Raw genomic sequence first — 20,486 nt, forward strand, 5'->3', positions numbered from 1 at the left:
CACAGCAACTTTCTGTGTTGTATTCATTATGCTTGTACAATCAAACATGAGGCAACTTGCAAAGCATCGCAGACCTTAGGTTCAGACCCTCTGAGGTCTACATCTTACCTGATTCTGTTATTAGAGCATTTGTTCTTTTAAAAAATTGCTCTCTCAGGTCTTTGCACTTAAAAAACCAAAGAACAAACAAACAAACAATGGATGGATGGCATTCTACCTCGAATGCATCAAACTGTTCACATGTTTTTCCTTTTTGCTCGTCTCCACACATAGTGTTAGCGTATGAGTTATCACCAGTGTTGGGAAGGTTACTTTTAAAATGTATTCCATTACAGATTACAGAATACATGCCCCAAAATGTATTCTGTAACGTATTCCGTTTCGTTACTTAATGAGAGTAACGTATTCTGAATACTTTGGATTACTTAATATATTATCATGCTGTTTACAACTACGTGAATGTACTATTGCTGTGATTTGTTACTGTTACTGAAGGTCCGCGGCTCCGAACCGTAGTAAAGGACCTCTGGCTAATACGGTGGGTTCTGTGTCGGCTCGTAGCTGAAAACTAGCTTTACTTTGTTGCCTGGGTCAACTTTGCTTGCGAGAGACAGAGAGAGGCGTTGAAAGGCTGCTCCAACAGAACTTATTGTTTCAGAGGAAAACATGAACACGGTGTACAGTCGAGTCTTAATAGCTTACTTACAACTGGGCTCGTCAGGCTCTCTTCTTGGCTGCAGTGGTTATTATTATCTTTACATGCTTCCAGCTCCCGTTTTTGCTCGATGACAGCTCGTACTTTTCCTTTTTCTCCCTCCCTCGCTCACAGACACATAACGTGTATGGCAGTCCATTCTCCCTGCAGCACGGACTACACTGCCCATGATGCTACATTCTTTAGAGCTATACCTGTAGCATTCTGCCTATTAGCTTAGCACAACAACAACAAAAAGGCCTCTCTCACCCAGGAAACACGCAGAGCGAGAGCGTCACCCTGTAACCATGGCAACCGCAACGCTGCCGCCTGGAACAACAGAACGTAGCTGTCAAACAAACCCAAACAGTCCTGACCCACCACAATATGAAACAGGGAAGTACCGCCGTGTAATCCATTTATTTCAACAAAGTAACTGTATTCTAAATACCACCTTTTTAAACGGTAACTGTAACTGAATACAGTTACTCATATTTTGTATTTTAAATACGTAACGGCGGTACATGTATTCCATTACTCCCCAACACCGGTTATCACTGATGATGACCTAGAGGGTGAACATTTGATATGGTTTTCATCCGTTTTGAACATTCAAATGGAAAAGCTTTTAAAATAAATAAGAAGCATATTTAGCATGTCTAATGTCAAAAGATATACGATTTTATTTAGCATGTCACAAAAACAAAACATATCCCATGACAGTACTGGTGACCTAAGTGATCTTCTAGAAATTATTTTCTTCAAATTTCCTCAATTGGGTCTACAATAAGAGGACAATTCACACTGCATGTAAATTTCCTAAATGACATTGAAGCTGTGACTTTAGCCTGGTGAAACTTTTACATGCAACATCAAAATGTTCACCACAAAATGTTGAATATAATGGATGCACAAACTTCCAATTACCCTCAGCTCTTCATAATAAGATGAATGTCTTCTAATATATGGGAGGCAGTATTTTTTGTAAGATGAAAAGCCAATTTCCTGAGTTGTCAGGGCGCAAACAGGAACCAAACGTACACTGTCACATTACATCAGGCTGCTGGTTTATCTGCTAGAGGAAGCAAGAGAGGAATGGGGAGAGAGAGTGACAGAGATGAGGTGAGGGAGTGCTACACTGGCCAGCTCAAGCTGTCTGTATTTTTCCCCCCTCTACCCCATAATGATGTGGGGAAGGACTCACTCTGCATTGGGTTAATAAACAGTTATTCATCTTCAGCAAGGCACCCAGGAAACAGAAGTGGGTTTGCCCTTGGGCTAATCTTCAGGCCCGTGGAAGACAGCCAATCCATCAGAGCACTATTTAGACTGCAAACTGCAAACTTTCTGGACCTCCCAAAGAAGTGAGGGGAAGCAAGAGAAAATGAGAGAGTGACTGAGGAGGGAGTAGATGACATAGAGCTAGAGATGGAGAGAAGATAAGGTTAAAAGAAAGTGGGAGGGAATGAAAAGGTGAGGAGGGTTGGGCTCCTAGTTCTGCTGTGATTTATGATGTTTAGAAAGTCAGACTGTTTGAATTAATGAGGTAGAATTGGTGAAATCGACCAGTGTGTGTGTGTGTGTGTGTGGACTTTATGCCTGTGTACCTGTAGGTCATTTGACACAGTCATCAATAATGGTGTAGATTTGAGTTTTGAAATGACTTTCAAATTACATTATTACAAACGTATCCAGAGAAATGAGTCATGTTTGCTAACACTGTAAGGCATTTAAATGCAAAGTTGGACCTTGTTTGACCTTGACTGAGAGAGAGGCAGGCAGGGAGACAGTTGTTCTTATCATAAGGTGGTTTATTGTAAGTGTATCAACAGCAACATCATGGCTGACAAATCTGAAATTCAAGTTTCATAGAGCTCATCAGTTTCACATGACAGCCTGCAAAAACATCCCAAAAAATAATTTATTCTCTATATTGCTTCCCAAGACTCACTAGGCAAACACATTTATTACCTCCGACCAAGAACAGACAAGGTCACATTACAAATTCACTGGTGCTGCAGAAGGAGTTTTTTTTTTCTTCTTTGTCAGCATTTTGAAGAAAACCTGCGATGAAAAATTGCTTGTTAGCTCTGACAAAATTACATGTCTGAACACATCTCTTTCTATTTAAGAAACATGATAAACAATAAAAAACTGTTTTTTTCTTTACTTGTAATGCAAAATTTTTAGCAGTAGTATTTTGGTTTTCATCTACATGTACATAGCATGCAATTTTCAACTAGTGACAAGTCCTAACAATGTCAATGTGGCGACCCACTAGAGGGCTCCACTCACACCCAAGCTGGGAGGAAGGCTTCTGCTGTGTTTGGGCGCAATATGCTCAGTTCATGTTTGGAGGTGAATAAAGTTGGAGTGTAAAACTAGAGCTCCTGTGTCGTGTGTCACATGCCTCCATATCAATGTATATAAGATAACTGTAAAAATGTAACTATTTTTAACAGTGGAAATACTGCAAACAATAAAAATACAGACAAATAAGTGAGAATAAAATGACAAAATTTTCAATTCAATTCAATTCAATTCAATTTTATTTATATAGCGCCAAATCACAACAAAAGTCGCCTCAAGGCGCTTCATAGATACAGAGAAAAACCCAACAATCATATGACCCCCTATGAGCAGCACTTTGGCGACAGTGGGAAGGAAAAACTCCATTTTAACAGGAAGAAACCTCCGGCAGAACCAGGCTCAGGGAGGGGCGGGGCCATCTGCTGCAACCGGTTGGGGTGAGAGAAGGAAGACAGGATAAAGACATGCTGTGGAAGAGAGACAGAGGTTAATAACAGATATGATTCAATGCAGAGAAGTCTATTAATACATACATTCTTGCATAAATATCAGCTAATATATTTGAAAAACCCAATAATTAATAAATATGCATCATGACTTTGGACAGTTTCACTGTCACCTTTCTTCTTAGCTAGAACATCCATCCACCCAGGTTGTTGGCAGGTAACTGAACTACACTGTAGACTTGAGTAGTATCTATTATTTTTTGTATTAAAGCATACTATCATACACCGTGACTAAATTCCATTTAATTTTATTTATATAGAGCCAAATCACAACAACTGTCACCTCAAGGCGCTTTATATTGTCAGGGAAAGACGCTACAACAACATAGAGAACAACAAACCCCTATGAGCAAGCACTCACAGTAGTGGAAAGTACAGCAAAAAGTGGTGACGGAAAAAAAGTGTATTCTCTGGAAAGAGGAACAAAGACAAGGAGACCTGGTAGTGGAATAAGGAAGTGCATTCAAAGGGAGAAGCTGTCAAAGAGGATTGTAAAACTAGGCATATAGCAAAGAGAGAAGTGGCAAAGGCTTTAAGTGAGTTGTATTAAGTGGCTAGATACTAAGGAAGAAGAAATGACCTTGTATTGCGGCAGAGAGATTCAGCTGACTAGGATGTGCAGCAAGTTGGGGTGATAGATCAAGAAGGAACTGTACTAATGACTGAGGAAAGTTGTTGTGTTGAGAAGATGTGTTTGAGAAGCTGATGGATGAAGAAAATGAAATGGAAAGGAGGACAGATGAAGAAATGTTAGTGATCACTGCAGAGGTGGAAGAGGGCTATGAAGACAGGGATGGCATATCTGTGGAGGGGTGGAAATGTCCAGGAGACAGGGGCTTAAGGAATGATGAAGTGTATTGGTACCAATTTTCAAGAACAAGGGTATTGTCCAGAGCTTGAGGAACAACTTGAAGACAAAGTTGAAGACAGGGGCGATTCTAGGATCAGAGCTTTGGGGGTGCTGCGCACCAGGAGAGCTGCCCAGCCAGGCAAGATAAACTTTACTCATCACGATGAGACTTCTTCCCCGTCTCTGTCAGTCCCTGCATCCTTAAATGTCTCCAGTTGTCCCGAGTTCTCTCTGACTGTCTTCTTGGTGCATTTAAACCCCTGTTCCTCCCTGTCCTCATCGTCTGTTGTCTTCGTCTCTGTTATCAGTCGTCATAATTTTACCCTCTCTGTGCAAGTCTGCAAATTTCTTTATTAAATCATAAGATTCTTAAATTCATCAAGTCTCTCTGTGTTTGGGTCCTCGTCACAAAACATGACATCACTGTTTTGTGCATTTTAACACAATTTAATCCCACATTTGTGAAGGAAAAGCAAAACACTTTTTTGAAAAGTCTGTAACAAAACCATCAAATCTGATAAAGGTTATTTAAATGCTGCAAAAGAAGAATGGATTGGAATAAAAAAAAGTACATATCCTAACCTTAATTACTGGGGGAGAATAATGAATGATGCTCATAGTGAGTAAAAAGTAAACTGAGTGCATTTTTTGGACAGAGATTCACTTTTAATGTGTATGTATAACATAATACAGATGCATAAAAAATACACTCCCAAAACAGAATAAATTATTACAAAATATTAAAAACAATATATAAAAATGGAGGCAACTTTGCCTGTGGTAGAATGTATACCATGTATGAAAACATCTTTACTGCAGATACTAATTTTGTGTTGTAAGATTTATGAGTTTCATGCTTTCATTGTGGTCCTTGGGAGAGCTTGACATTTTTATCAGGTGGTCCACACTGTAAAAAGTGTGAGAAACACTGATAAGTGTATGTGTGCTTTTGGAAAACATTTAAAGCTGCTGTACAGAATCTTTGAAACAAGCTTAAAACATTTTTAGAATATAAACAGAGCGTCTGCTTCTCTTTACAGCTCCTCACTCCACCAGGGCTGTTTGGCTCTTTCTGATAGTGTGCAAATGTGATGTATGTACTGCGGCAGTCATACAGACAACTGGACGGTCCAAATGTTGGCCTATTACTGGCTGAGGTTTTAGTAGAGTTGTGGCTGAATCATATAAAAATATTTCATTAATTTTAATCTCCCCGATCAATGATAATGTGATGTTGGAATGTTGTTAAAGACGGTCAAAAATGTTTCAACCCAGTTTGTTTTGCAGATTCTGTACAGCAGCTTTAATATAGAGAGGACACAACTTCCAGATTGTGTGAGTAAGATCAGGTTTTTTCTCTTTGTCAGTTTAACAGTTTCTGTTTTGCCTGTCACTGTTCCCTGCCTGTTTTCTTACCTGGTTCTTCCTGACCTTGTACTTTCTCCTCACGTTCCCCTCTTTCCTCTCTCCCTCTTTGGACTGACAATCATACACAAATAGATTCAATTCAATTCAATTAGATGAAAAATTAAATTAATATGAAAAAAATACTATTAAGATCACTAACAAAAAGTCTTCTCTCAGTGTACTTTCAAACAAAAGACAAATTACACAAAACCACATGTACATCTAATAAAAGATATAAATATTGAAGCACTGATCCAACATTATTCTTGATTGACGGATCATTTGATCTTACACTTTTACCTGAATGTGGCTCCTTTTTTTTGGAAAAAAACTTCCTTATATCCATTATGACCCTGGCTGTCTCTCTGTACACACACACACACACACACACACACACACACACACACACCAATAGTTATAAGGTTAATGGGCATCCAGTCAGTTAGCTAGTAAGTATCGATTTAAAACAGGACAGTGGTAACAACAGCAGGCTACGGACGATTTTAAGTTTTAGATTTTAAATAGGCTGTATACATTTCAATGGGAGCAACAGGACGATCAAATATCGCTGATTTTACTACAGAGCAGGACGGATTGTAGGGTAGCAAACATCGTCGGGAAACACGTTTTCAACACTGCAGGTTACCTGGTGTAATGTTTTTCAGCTAAAAAGAAACATGGTCTGACTCCTACCTAACTATATAAAGAGTAACTGAAGGTTAAATGCAGCTAATATGTCCTGTTTTAAGGCAGGCACTCACACCTGCGCTCCGCTCCGCCTCAGCCACCATCGCTCTGGCAGAAAGGGCGCTAGAGCCAGAGCAGGGGAGAGCCGAGCTGGAACAAACTATTATGGGAGGGGGGGAGGGGTTATCTATACTTTTGTTGTTCAAATGTTACGTCTCAACCAAGTACTGTATGCTTTTTATACGTTTAGTAGTGTGTCACACAAACAGGAAATATTGTCAAAAAAGTAAGAAATCTTTGGGGTGCTTTGATTTATTTTGGGCTAAAATCGCCCCTGGTTGAAGACAAATCATAAAATCTATTTTGTCAGTTATAGTCAAGATACAAGTCTTCCATCAGTTTTCATCATTCCTGTTCCTAATTTCATCTGTGAGAATTCCAGTAACACATGCTTTCATAATCTTTGTCAAATTTCCTTTCCACTCACACTCATTTAAGAAAGAACATTTGCTGCTCAATCAACTGCTTTCTGTTTTTCATCTTTTCAGATTTAGCCAACGTTGTGTGAGAGGTGAATGTAAATGTGCTTTCTGCGCTTTGTCTCTTGGCTCTTCACTTTCTGAAGAGCAGACTCCCACTCTGCTTCTGCGTAGTAATGTTCACTTAGTTTTCACTTGTTAAAGTCTGGCCATTATGAACTAGACAACTGTTAGCCATGATGATATTTCCAACCTCGATTTTATTTGAAACTGTTTTACAGAGAGAAGCGGACAGGCCAGGCTGTTGCTCCCTGCATCACAGGACATAAAGGGAAGTTTTGAACCCAGCGACTGTCAGATAGAAGCAGCATTTGTGTGATTTCTTTCCATCGAAATAGATCTTTCTTTATGTAACTATAAAGGATATCAAAAAGTGTATTTGACTGCAGGAAGTGAGGACTCTAAAATTGGTAAATGTGGGACATAAACACTTTGCTGGCAAGCAGCACAGAGCAAAGTCACAGTGGAAGCCTGTACACTGTAATGCCCCCCGACACAATCAAACTTTGTCTTCACTTCACATTTCACACTTCACATTTTAGGCATCAGTCGCACAAGTCTAGAGACTGGTCACACCAGTCAATGAGAACATTCCACTTCAAAGTAAAAGTTGTGCCGTGCTGTGAACCCCCCCCCCCCCCAAAACAAAACAAAACCAAAAAAGGGAATGTACATTTCACCAGGGGGTCACTGACCAGTCTCAATACAATTAGGTACACATGTTAAGTCTCACATGATAAGACTCAAGCTGAAAACATTAACAGGTTATGGTGAGCATGCTAAGGTGGAACTCAACAAAGGTCTTTAGTCAGTGACCCAATTTTATTGTAAAATGCTGTTTTCTTGTTCTTGGCAAAATAAGCAAGTTCCCAGGACCAACGCTAGAGTCACTACAACACTTTTGGGTCACTCCATGTGATTCATTTGGGCTACTGAACCATTCTGTCTAATAATATTAGAAGGCTTGCATCATTATTTTTATTTATGTTTGACAGGCGCCAGCTGGAACTCATCCAGGTCAGCCAGAGGCAGCTTTGTGTATATAATTCCAACCTGCTCAGCGGCACAACTCTAAGCTCTGTGAGCCCATAAACCACAGAGTCTCAATGGAGTCTCAACATCAGCATTTCAGCTTGGGGATGAGAAAAAATTGAACAGTTTTGCCGATTACTTCTGGTGGATGAAACAGACATTAGGTGTTTTGAGTATTACAAATTAAAAACTCTTGAGTAGAAATAATGACATATATGATATAAAAAAAGTGGAATGTTGCCCTGCAACAGGGTGGTGAAGTGATTAAATGGATAAAAGCAAAATCCATCAAGTGTACTGAAAACGCAGTGATGATCTACATTAAAAGAAGCAATCACACCACCAAAGATACAAACATTATATTTGATTACTTTCACCTATTCTTTTCTTTTTTGCTTCTGGTGTGTTGTTTTCCCCAGATTAGTCCTCAGGATAATAAAAACTTCAATTTGTATGTGTTCATTGTTCATCCTGTTTGTTTCCTGTATGTCTGTATGTGAGTTGGCCACCAGTGTTGGTCAAGTTACTTAAAAAAAGTAATCAGTGACTAATTACCGATTACTTCCCCAAAAAAGTAATCCCGTTACTTTACTGATTACTTATTTTCAAAAGTAATTAATTACTTAGTTACTTAGTTACTTAGTTACTTTTTAAAAACATGCTTTACATCCTGAATAGGTGATAAAGTGATAGATCTTTCAGCCAAATTCTACTTTTTCTGCATAATCCATCATACAAAATGTAATCAAATGGAAAAGTCTCTTTTTAAAACTTGTTTTATTTGTTTTAATCTTTTAACTTTATGCATCAAGCAAAAATGTAATTATATGCAACATTCTCTGACTGGAAGAAATTAGTTTAACATTTAAACTTATTTTCTGCACATTCCAGCACATAAAATAAAATATTTTTTGTGTGCTTACACTCAGTCTTTCAAATAGATGCAAGTAAAACACAGCAGAAAATAAATAAAGTCAAAGACTAGCGGTCCTGTTGCTCTATTTTCACCTGTAAAGCAGGAGTCAGGCAGGCGGAGGTTTACCCTGGTGCAGGTGTGCCACAGCGGTCAGTGGAAGGATACGGCAGCTTCTCTGTGAATTTCCCATTATGTTGTTGCGCACTCGGTGCTTGCTTGGAAGTTTAGAGTTTTTTTCGCTTTAAAAAGAAGTTTTCTTCCCACGCACAACGGACGCTAATGTTTTTGTCACTTTTTATGAAATCAAACTCAAAGTGAGGTCAGTACTTCCACGCTTTAAACGCTGCACGCTCATACTCTCCCGCACTCGATATATGATCCATTGTTGATCTGCACACAGCTGTTGTCACGAACGTCGCACTCGCTTACGTCACTGTCATGAGACATTCTCGCAAAAAATCACGGTTTTAGTAACGCAGTAACGCAGCGTTCCTATGGGAAAGTAACGGTAATCTAATTACCGTTTTTGTAATAGTAATCCCTTACTTTACTCGTTACATGAAAAAAGTAATCAGATTACAGTAACGCATTACAAGTAACGCATTACTGCCCATCTCTGTTGGCCACCATTTGGATTTATGGATATTGTTTTGTTGCCACCTTTTGGACTTTTTGGACATAAACCTCTTTTACAGAGTTAACTTGGGATGGAATTAGCCGCCCTGAATGGGCACATGGTCAGCTGGCCAGGTTATTCAGAACAAATCAAGGGAGAACTAACTGACTCCAGATGATGGTGCACAGTACCTTGGCCAGTTGCTCAGGAGGCTCTGAGAGTTCAACGATTTGTGCTGACAAAGTCTTCACTGACAACCAATACTCGAAGGAAGGGCCCCAAGGAGTTGACTTGACACTAGAGGAAAAAGATTACACTCCATTACAACCAAGAAACTTATTCCCAGAAAGAGAGCCCTTCGTCTCATTCAGATCCTGTGGAGATAAGAGGGACCCACAAACGGCCCTGCAGAGTCATGGTGCTCGGAAAAAGAATCGATATCAGGGATCAAGCAACTGAGGAAAACTTATTGCAAATGATCTTGGTCACTTCAGGGAAGAGATGGCTGGGGTAACCGTGAATGGCTGCATCTACTGCTCCAAGGGGGCTTTCTATAATTTCAGACACCCTCACTGAGTTTACTGACTTTGAACCAAAGCTCTATAATAAAAAGTTTAGGAATAGTTTAAACAAAAGAAGAGATTCAGAGAAGGAGAAAACTACAGGAATGAGGTTTAAAGGTCAACTCAAATGCTGTAGAAGAACGTGACCCCAGTGTTTGGCTAAACAGTTAGCCACAGTTCAGAGAGAGATCTTTGATGAAAGAAGAGTAGGTATACACAAAGGTTGAACCTGAGGCTTGGCATAAAATGAAGATCATGCGAGTAGAAAAAGGTTGCCTGGATGGATTTCAACAAGAATGAGGTTGGTTGAGAAAAGAGCCTTTAAAGCCTCAGGCGAGAAATAGGAAGATGAGCCTACTTCCTATTTCTTCCAGAACAGGACAGACACAACAAAATAAAGAAAAAAAAGTGGTGAACGGGCACCAATCAAGTCTAAAACTGGCAAGAAATCTTCAGTTTAGACCCATAATGACCAAAGATGGCAGGAAGGCATAGATGCCTGTGGTGCAGATCAAAGAGATTATCCCAAGTGTGTGGAAGGAAAGATAACAAAAAACTGTTTTCAGCACTAGGTTCACCTTTTGAGACCCAGCAGCCATACCCATCTTTTATATACAGTCTGTGGTTGTTCCTAATCTTTTTAAATGTATGATCCATTAACTGACACTGCCTGCTTAGCGAACAGCCCTGATGCTGCGACTTCTCTGCACACTGTTCAGTTAACAGGCTAAAATGCTGAACTCACGCTGGAAGTCCCAAACTGGCTTTCATTCGGTGAAAATCACTATAATTTCAAACAATTTGGCTGTATCATCAGTGCTGATAAATGGTACAACGACAACATTACTGTTTGCAATTTTTAAAGCTTCTATTAATTATGAATATGATTTCTTTCACACTTGGGCAAAATTCTGAAATTAACTGAGGAACAACGTGGAGAAAAACATTGCTATGCTAATATTTGATATGTACCTATGTATTATCCATCTATCCAGCCTTTCTCTTCTGCTTTAGCAATATAAACTTTGAAGTTGAATCAATGTCAGGCTATAATCTTGTGTTGTATCTGTGAAGGTTCTCAGTCATCCAGGTCATCGTAGTCAAAGGAGCTTGTAAAGAAAAGCGTCTGGACTTCTTTAAGTTAGTTGAAGACGTTTCACCTCTCATCCGAGAAGCTTCTTCAGTTCTAAGGTCAAATGGTGGAGAGTCCCAGATATAAACCTAGTGGGAGTTTCCCCCCACAGAGGGACAAAAGGACCCCCTGATGATCCTCTAATCGCCTGAGCCAAGGTGTGAAACTGGGTGTGGGTCCCAATCAGCCAGGGTTTCGGGTGAGCTCGTTGTGAAACCTGGCCCCACCTTATCATGCGAATTCCTGAGGTCAGATGTCCCAGGATGTGAGTGGGCGTTAAGGCGTCTGGGGAGGGAACTCAAAACTGGATTATAGATGGCAGAGAGTTGGTGTCGTAAACCACCGCCTCTGTTCAAAGATGGTCGCTCACAGTGGACATAGATGGCTTCTTTCACTCCTCTTTCAAACCATCTGTCCTCTATGTCCAAAATGTGAACATTGGCATCCTCGAAAGAGTGACCTTTGTCCTTAAGATGCAGATGGACAGCTAATCTTGTGTTATAGTACTTCGTACCACAACATAGTCCAGTGAGTCATTATAAAGTTAATTTAACAAGCCAACTCATCATACAAACATACAAAAAGCAAAGCCTATTTATGACGCATGAGGGTAGGGTTCAAAAGAAATATCAAAAGTTAAAATAAAAGCAGTCCACAAAATCATACCAGTATCTGCTGTTTCCCTGGTGAGGAAACTGAGGAACATTTTGCAGAAGTTAATGAGAAAAAGTACCTTTAGGTTTTAATTTATTCCAAATTATGCACGCCTTTTGCTCTAGCAAGCAAGAGCTCCAGTTAGCATGTGGTGGGATAACAGTACCCCATCGTATATAGTACAGTTCTTCAACTGAAGAGAGAGAATCAGTACTGAGCCTTTTGGCAAATGCAGCTTTCTGTGAAATAAACATGTTTGGTTTGGTGTCTATACAATAAGACTCGATAGCTGTAATTAGCCCAGTGGAGTGGACTGAGCTTTATTATATTCACAAAACAGAAATACAGCAATTTAAACAGTGACAGGAACATAAAACATATCCAACTGTATTTCTGTTTGTTTCTTGCAGCTCTTTCACATTTTTCACCCAGCATACACTAAACGAATGAGTGACATAAAGACTGTGCTGGGTAGAATAAAAGAAGGAACTGAAAAAACTAAAAAATCAGACAATGAGAGGATGACAAATTGAGACAGAGGAAGAGGCAGACAGGCTAGCTGACATGCAAATATTCCCCAGCGGAAGTAGCTGTCCCTTGTGATAGTGATCCTGTCATTTGAGCAAGCGCCTGAACAAAAAGAGGATGGCATACAACAGAGGAGGACACTTTATCCTGTTGGGCAGAGCGAGGGGACTACTGCCATAGCCAGATACAGGGGATGGACAATATACATTAGTACCTGTTAACTGCTATCACACAAATGTAATTTCACGCCTTTTGGGAAACATTTCACAGTCTTTCATGGAAAGAATATGAATAAGGCCAAATTGTTTGTTAGCAAACTGTACAAAACATCATCCAGCACAGCAGCAAATCACAAAATCAAATATTAGTATGTATAAATACTGTTTTTTGGGGTTTTGGAAAATTGGGGGAAAAATGAAAATTTTCAATCATACCAAGTTCCTGAGAAAGTTTGATGTGTTTAGTGATGAAAACACACTATAATACTCATAGGTCTTAGCTGTCATTAAGGAGAATAGCCATAACCTCACAAATTAAGCCAATGTAGAAATGCCAAAAGCTGCAGGGGCTGTCTTCAAAAGTGAGTCAACTATACAGAGTCACATGTTAAAATGCTTGATTTTACAGCACAAATGTTTATAGTTTCATGCAAAAAAATTCTCACATCCTTTCCAATAATGGTAAAGCTCAGTGTAATAGAGATAGTAATAGAGTTAGAGGCCACCATCTACAAGGCCTCACCTCCACTTTTTACCGAATAAGAGCTCATAATCATGTTTGTGTTGTTGATACCTGCTGTAGCATTTCATTAGACCTACCTACAGTGCCGTACAGGCCCTGTGCTTTATTTGTGGTGAGTAAAAATGTAGTATTTTAGTAGTCCATTTCATAGCATTAATTAGCAACATTGTGTCCATGCAGGTTATAAATGCATCTTGCTAATCAACATTGCTGGATGTCTGATGTCACAGTGGGTATCCATCTTTTGTATACAGTCTATGAGAATAATTATTCCACAGAGATGGATATTGTTGATTATTTCCCCTCTACAGTGAATTGTCATTAACAACAAAATACAGTTTTATGTACTTTTAAAAAAGTATTTTTTAAAATACATTTTTGCATTGCAGCTTCTGATCATTTGTTGTAAAGAAATACTTCATACATAAAGTAAAATAATCGGGGCATTATGTTGTAATTATCCCAGCTATTTTATAATGAGAAAATCAGGTAATGATTCTTTTGAAATAATAATGCTATCACATATAGTAAGGCATACAAACATGCTTTAGAAGCCAAAGAATAATCAAGTTTTTAAAATGTCTGACCAAAAGTTAATTGCGACAGGCTGTCCAACTATCTATGAAAACAATTTCATATAGTAAACAACATACAAATGTAAATGCTAAGTGTAACTATTACTGCGTTTTCCATTTCATGCCATAACCTGCTGATATATTTTGAGTTCTTTTTCTAACTTCGCTCGGTGTTTCACTATGGGAATTGCCTCGGCGTGACCAACTACGGAAGCTCCAATGACACCACGTCTGTCTATGACAGACCTGTCAAGCCGTGGTCAGGGCTCTGCCCCCTCATACTAACACGGCCGACCAGCTCCTCCTAACTCATTCTCGCTTTCTTCCCGTGAGAAACTACTTTGAGCTCCCTCAGCGCATCCAGGCTAACTTGATTAGCTGCTTAACAGTTCTCAGGCATCCCGTGTAGGAGTACGTTGCCGAACACAGTTTTTCCGGTTCCAGTTTGGATCGTGCTGAGTAAGTCCTTAGAAAGAAGTGTACTTAGAGTTGCACTGTGGAACAGCAACTGCGTCAGGCGAGCTGTCCCAGCGGTTCCTGGTTTTAGTTAGCGAGGTAGCCGACGTGGTGTGACTCGGGCTAACGCGTTACGGCGAGCTGTTCGTTCAGTGTCCGGCTAGCATTAACTTGTTAGCAGGCCACGAACCACATTAGCATCTCACTAGCATTAGCTTGTTGGTCGACCTAGGGTTCGGTTAGCATTAAGTTGCTAACGATATTGGCTAGTGGAGTGCAGCTAACGTGTCACGACGAGCTGACTCCCGCTGCTAGTCCTAGCTACTTACGGGCTAACGTGTCGAGACGAGCCTGGTGTAGCCTAGTCTCACCCCTTTTCGCTAACCATGTCTACGGCTCCTACTCCCGCCAAAAGGTTGGAGCTGAAGGCTGAAGAGGCTGCATCCCGCCTGTGGCCCGCATCATGCAGTGCCACCATCTCGGGCAGGGACCCTCATCCAATGTGCATCATCTGTATGGGTGCCAAACATGCTCAGGCTTCACTGGCGGACCCTCAGGGATGCCCATATTGTGCTTTGATGCCAGAGAAAGTCCTGGAAAGGAGGCTCAGAGTAGCAGTAACGAACAGTCAGGACCCCTGCCTGTCGGCTGCTACTGCTACGAGCGATATCCGTCATCCACGAGCCTCCACAAGCTGGACGGACATGATGGAAGAAGAGTCCCCGCTCATGCCCCCATTGTTCGAGGACTTCCTCAATCAAAACGTGGGCGAGCCGGGTGGCGAGAACGCGGAGGGCGATGCCGACTCCGACCTCCTCGACCTGGAGGACATGGATGAGGAACAGGAGGATGACTCTACCTTTCCTCCCCAGCAGTCCAGGCCACCGAGTGGGGCTGAAGTTGCACCCCCGGTGGACAGCAATTTGTACGAGGTCTGCAATTGGGCTGCTGCCAAGCTAGGCATCCCATGGCCAGCCGCCCAGGATGCCGAAGGGGCAGAACGCGACCTGTATGACGGCAAGAGGCTCCCACCAACCTTTCGCCATCGAAGCAGCTTCTGCCAGCAGTCCCGGCCTGCATGAAAGAAATGAGTCGCTATTGGTCAAGCCCTTTTAAAAGCAAGCTTCCGTCCAAGGGCTGCTCTAAGCTTGAGATCCAGGGGATGGGTGAACTGGGGCTGACTGAACCCCCAGCAGTGGAGCCTTCAGTGGCGTATCACCTTCACCCTAACCGCAGGGCAATCTCAGCTTCTTCTAGCATTTCTTTGCCCAACAAGATAGATCGCCTCACGGCATCTATTTATCAAAGGACGTACAAATATGCTGCACAGTCAGTATGCTCACTTATTGCAGTCACACTGCTATCAGCATATCAGGCAGAAATTCTGGAAGACATGGGCCGTCAGCTTGACTCGGGTTCCCCGAACCCAGCCCTCTGGGATGAAATCTGCGTGGTTAATGATCTCATTCTTCGCTCCTCCAGGGGAGCAGTCCAAGGGTATGGCCGCGTTATGGGCCTTGCAGTCTCGGGTGAGAGAGCCTTGTGGCTAAACCTGTCAGGCCTAGGTGATGCTAAGAAGGCTGAGGTCATGGATGCAGCCTATGACCCAACCAAGGGTCTCTTTGGCCCTGCCCTGGAGAGAATGAGAGAAACAAGCACCCGCAGAAAGCAGGAGGGAGAAGCATTCAACCTCTGCTCACCCTAACCGGTCACAGCAGATGGCCCCGCCCCTCCCTGAGCCTGGTTCTGCTGGAGGTTTCTTCCTGTTAAAAGGGAGTTTTTCCTTCCCACTGTCGCCAAAGTGCTTGCTCATAGGGGGTCATATGATTGTTGGGTTTTTCTCTGTATCTATGAAGCGCCTTGAGGCGACTTTTGTTGTGATTTGGCGCTATATAAATAAAATTGAATTGAATTGAATTGAATAGTTGCTGCAAAGAACAAGCCGTCACACCCCGGAGAGGGGAAAAAGAAGCGGTCAGCCTAGCACACCTGCAGCATTCTGTGTCACCCCTCTTTTCTCCCCCAAAGAGAAGGAAGGTGTTAGAAGGGGTAACCAAATCACTCCAAGGTTCAGGGTCTCCGGAAGTTTCCAGTTCACCAGGAGCACCCTCTCAGTCTCCTCCTCCCCCTGTTCAAGGAGGACAGACTTGTGGACAAATGGCACAGTGTCACCAAACACTCCTAAGCACTCTGTCTGTGTCACCAAGCACTGCCCAGAGTCACCAGACACTTCACTGTGGTTTGGGGGTAACAAAAGAAATAAAATGTGCATTTCTGCAGCCAGGCAGTTTGCCAGGGGCAGAATGTCCCCCCAGTTTCAAAATAAAAACAAAAGAAAATCACTGCAATTTGTCTTTGTTCCCAGCGGGGGGAGCTCACGCTCTTCCCGAGGGGGAGAGCTCCAACTCCTTCCGGGAGACAGGGGTGACGTCACGCTACCGCGTCTTCAGAGGCCCGCTCGCAGCGCGGCTGGAGTGATGGCGCGCATGCGCAGTTCATCCCTGGGTCTTGTCAACCATTTCCCATGGTTACAGACTACAGTTTGCGGCAAAACCACCGAGATTCGGCGGAGTGTTAGCTTCTGTGGCCAGTGGCGATTCAGCAAATGTGCTGGAGGAGGAAATATCCTCCCTGTTACACAAACAGGTGATCGGAGCGGTTCTGAGCGAAGAAGCTGAGCAGGGCTTTTACTCCCTCTATTTCCTCATCCTGAAAAAGGACGGAATGTCGCTCCGTCCTATTCTGGATCTGCGTGTGTTAAACAAGCAATTGAGAAAGTACACGTTCAGAATGCTCACACACAAGACGCTTTGTCGCTCAATTCACACAGGCGTTTGGTTTGTTACAATCGACCTATCAGACGCATATTTTCACATCGCCATTTATCCTCCACACAGGAAATATCTCAGGTTCACTTATCAGAGCGTAGCGTACGAGTTTCAAACGATTCCATTTGGGCTATCCTTAGCTCCAAGGGTGTTCAGCAAATGTGTGGAGGCAGCGCTGTCTCCGTTAAGGAACAGCGGCATCAGAATATTCTCTTACATAGACGATTATCTAATATGCTCATGATCGTGCGAGCAGGCGATCAAAGACTCCGAGGTGGTAGTGAATCACCTCAAGGAGCTTGGGTTCACAATCAACCTGGAAAAGAGCCACTTGGAACCCGCACAGTTTACAGAGTATCTGGGGCTCAGAATAGACTCCATCTCTTATCGTATTGCACTTTCAGAGCGGAGGATCGCATCCTTCACTCACTGTCTTTTCACGTTTTCTGCTGGGGAAAGTTGTGCGGTTCCGACTCTGTCTCCGCCTCCTCGGCCTCATGGCCCCGGTGATATCGGTGGTACATTTCGGGCTGCTTATGATGAGAGTTTTTCAGCGGTGGGTCACTTCTCTGCAGCTGTGCCCTCGCCGACATCTCAGTCGTGGTGTAAAAATAACGCAGCCGTGTATCGCGGCTCTCCGGCCTTGGAGGAGCCCGACAGCTCTCACTGCGGGGGTACCTCTCGGGCAGTATCAACTCTGCTGTATGCTTTCCCTCCCCTCAGCCTGATCTCCCCAACACTGATCAGAGTGAGGGATCAGGGGCTGTCACTGATTTTAATAGCTCCACGGTGGCCATCCAAACACTGGATAGCAGAAATCCTCCAGCTTCTGGTGGACGAGCCATGGCCACTCCCCATCCGCAGGGACCTTCTGTCTCAGGCGCGGGGGGAGATATACCGTCCCCATCCAGACCAGGTTGCTCTCTGGGCCTGGCCCGTGAAAGGTGGAATTTGAAGGCAGCAGGCATGCCTCCGAAGGTTATTGAAACCATTCAGAATGCCAGAGCCTCCTCCACTCATTCCGTTTACAGCAGCAAATGACGTGTTTTTGAAGAGTGGTGCCATGAAAAGCAGATTATCCCTTTTCAGTGTTCAGTGGTGGAGCTGTTGTGTTTTCTTCAAGACTTGCTGGACAAAAGGAAAGCTTTTTCCAGTTTCTAGACCACTGGTCCCTTTATAAGATCTGTCAGTCGTTTTAGACGCCCTCTCCCACCACCCCTTTGAGCCTATTGGGGCAGTGGGGTTGAAGTTTTTCTCTCTTAAAACCACTCTGCTGTTGGCTCTAACCACAGCCAAGCGAGTTAGTGAATTACAGGCTCTGTCTATTCACCCCTCTTGTCTACAGCTGGCCCCGGGACTCACTAAAGCACTCCTGAGGCCTAACCCAGCCTTTGTCCCTAAAGTATTGGAAACGTCATACAGGTGCTCTACATTAGAGGTCCTAGCTTTTCACCCCCCTCCATTCTCTTCAGAGAGGGAGCAGAGGCTGAACACTTTGTGCCCTGTTCGGGCCTTGGGGACTTGTGTTGACAGAACAGCTGGATTCAGGAAGTCGGATCAGCTGTTTGTTTCTTGGGCCTCGCCTCACAAGGGCAGGCCCGTATCACGCCAGAGGCTAGCTCATTGGATTGTAGAGGCCTTAGCTCTGGCTTATAGCTGTAAGGGCTTGCAGGCCCCCCCGGGACTCCGAGCTCACTCCACTAGGGGTGTGGCCACATCCTGGGCTTTGTTCAGGGGTGTATGAGTCCAGAATATTTGTGCGGCAGCAAGCTGGGCTACGCCGCACACGTTTGTCCGGTTTTATCGGCTGGATGTTGCACAGTCATCCCTGGCTCAGACAGTGCTGGATTCTGGTGCCTCAGGTTCGACCTGAGATCCTGGAGTAGCACTGGAGAGTAGCTTCGGGAGCTGGCGCAATCCGGGAGTGGGCCACATCTCCCATAGTGAAACACCAAGCGAAGTTAGAAAAAGAACGTTGGGTTACTTAACGTAATCCCTGGTTCTTTGATAACAGAGTCAGGTGTTTCACCAACACTTCCCTCCTTGCTTAGGCATGTAAAGTAATCTGCTTGGAATGAGTTAGGAGGAGCTGGTCGGCCGTGTTAGTATGAGGGAATTCCACGTGAAAGACCAAAACAAAGTGGTGTACACGTGAGAAGTGGAACGAAAATCATACATGATTCCAAACATTTTTTAGAAATAAAAAACTGCAAAGGGGTGTGTGTGTAATTATTCAGCCCCCTTTGGTCTGAGTGTAGTCAGTTGCCAATAGACGTTGCCTGATGAGTGCTAATGACTAAATAGAGTGCACCTGTGTGTAAAAACTAACACTGCACATCACTCTGAACACACCATCCCCACTGTCAAATATAGTGGTGGCAGCATCATGCTCTGGGGGTGCTTCTCTTCAGCAGGGACAGGGATGCTGGTCAGAGTTGATGGGAAGATGGATGGAGCCAAATACAGGGCAGTCTTGGAAGAAAACCTCTTGGAGTCTGCAAAAGACTTGAGGCTGGGACGGAGGTTCACCTTCCAGCAGGACAACGACCCTAAACATAAAGCCAGGGCAACAATGGGATGGTTTAAAACAAAACATATCCATGTGTTAGAATGGCCCAGTCAAAGTCCAGATCTAAATCCAATCAATAATCTGTGGCAAGATCTGAAAACTGCTGTTCACAAACGCTGTCCACCTAATCTGACTGAGCTGGAGCTGTTTAGCAAAGAAGAATGGGCAAAGATTTCAGTCTCTAGATGTGCAAAGCTGGTAGAGACAGACCCTAAAAGACTGGCAGCTGGAATTAGAGCAAAAGGTGGTTCTACAAAGTATTGACTCAGGGGGCTGAATAATTACGCACACCCCGCTTTGCAGTTATTTATTTGTAAAAAATGTTTTGAATCATGTATGATTTTCGTTCCACTTCTCACGTGTGCACCACTTTGTGTTGGTCTTTCACGTGGAATTCCAATAAAATTGATTCATGTTTGTGGCTGTAATGTGACAAAATGTGGAAAAGTTCAAGGGGGCCGAATACTTTTGCAAGCCACTGTAAATGCACAGCTGAACATCACACTGCTGTAATAAACACTACGTGTTGTTGCCATGAATGAAGAACATAGATTCATATAAGGTCTCTATAGCTATAATGAGCTATATTAACTGATGAAAGTGTGTTTAAGCTTCAGTATAATCAGTTTGCATGAGTCCTTGGCTATTTTGCTGCCTTTAACAATGCCAAGGACGGTCCCAAGCCCGGCTGCAAATGGAGGAGGGTGGTCGTCCAGCTGAAGTGACCAAAACCAGGTGACCGGGGAAATGAGGCATGAAATTGTACGGATCCAAACCGATCAACGTTGCACATTGAGGCTACTGTATCCAGGGCAGCCGATGAGCCAGCATTGGGATCATCGTGCAAAAGATCCAGCACTGCAGCATCAAAATCACTGCTTTG

General features: G+C 42.9%; 1 protein-coding gene and 1 pseudogene across 1 annotated transcript; both read left to right on the plus strand.

Moving 5' to 3' along the window:
* The first annotated feature begins 14,592 nt into the window (after nt 1-14,592).
* Nucleotides 14,593-15,288, plus strand: LOC148098751 (uncharacterized). Its single transcript, XM_087851417.1, has one exon. The coding sequence runs from the start codon at nt 14,593-14,595 to the stop codon at nt 15,286-15,288; it is 696 nt and encodes a 231-aa protein (XP_087707543.1).
* A 5-nt stretch (nt 15,289-15,293) lies between these two features.
* LOC148098752 (uncharacterized) lies at nt 15,294-17,762 on the plus strand (annotated as a pseudogene).
* Nucleotides 17,763-20,486: the final 2,724 nt, after the last annotated feature.

Source organism: Neolamprologus brichardi, chromosome 14, assembly GCF_056152115.1.
Source record: "Neolamprologus brichardi isolate AB-2024 chromosome 14, ASM5615211v1, whole genome shotgun sequence".
NCBI classification, from domain to species: Eukaryota; Metazoa; Chordata; class Actinopteri; order Cichliformes; family Cichlidae; genus Neolamprologus; species Neolamprologus brichardi.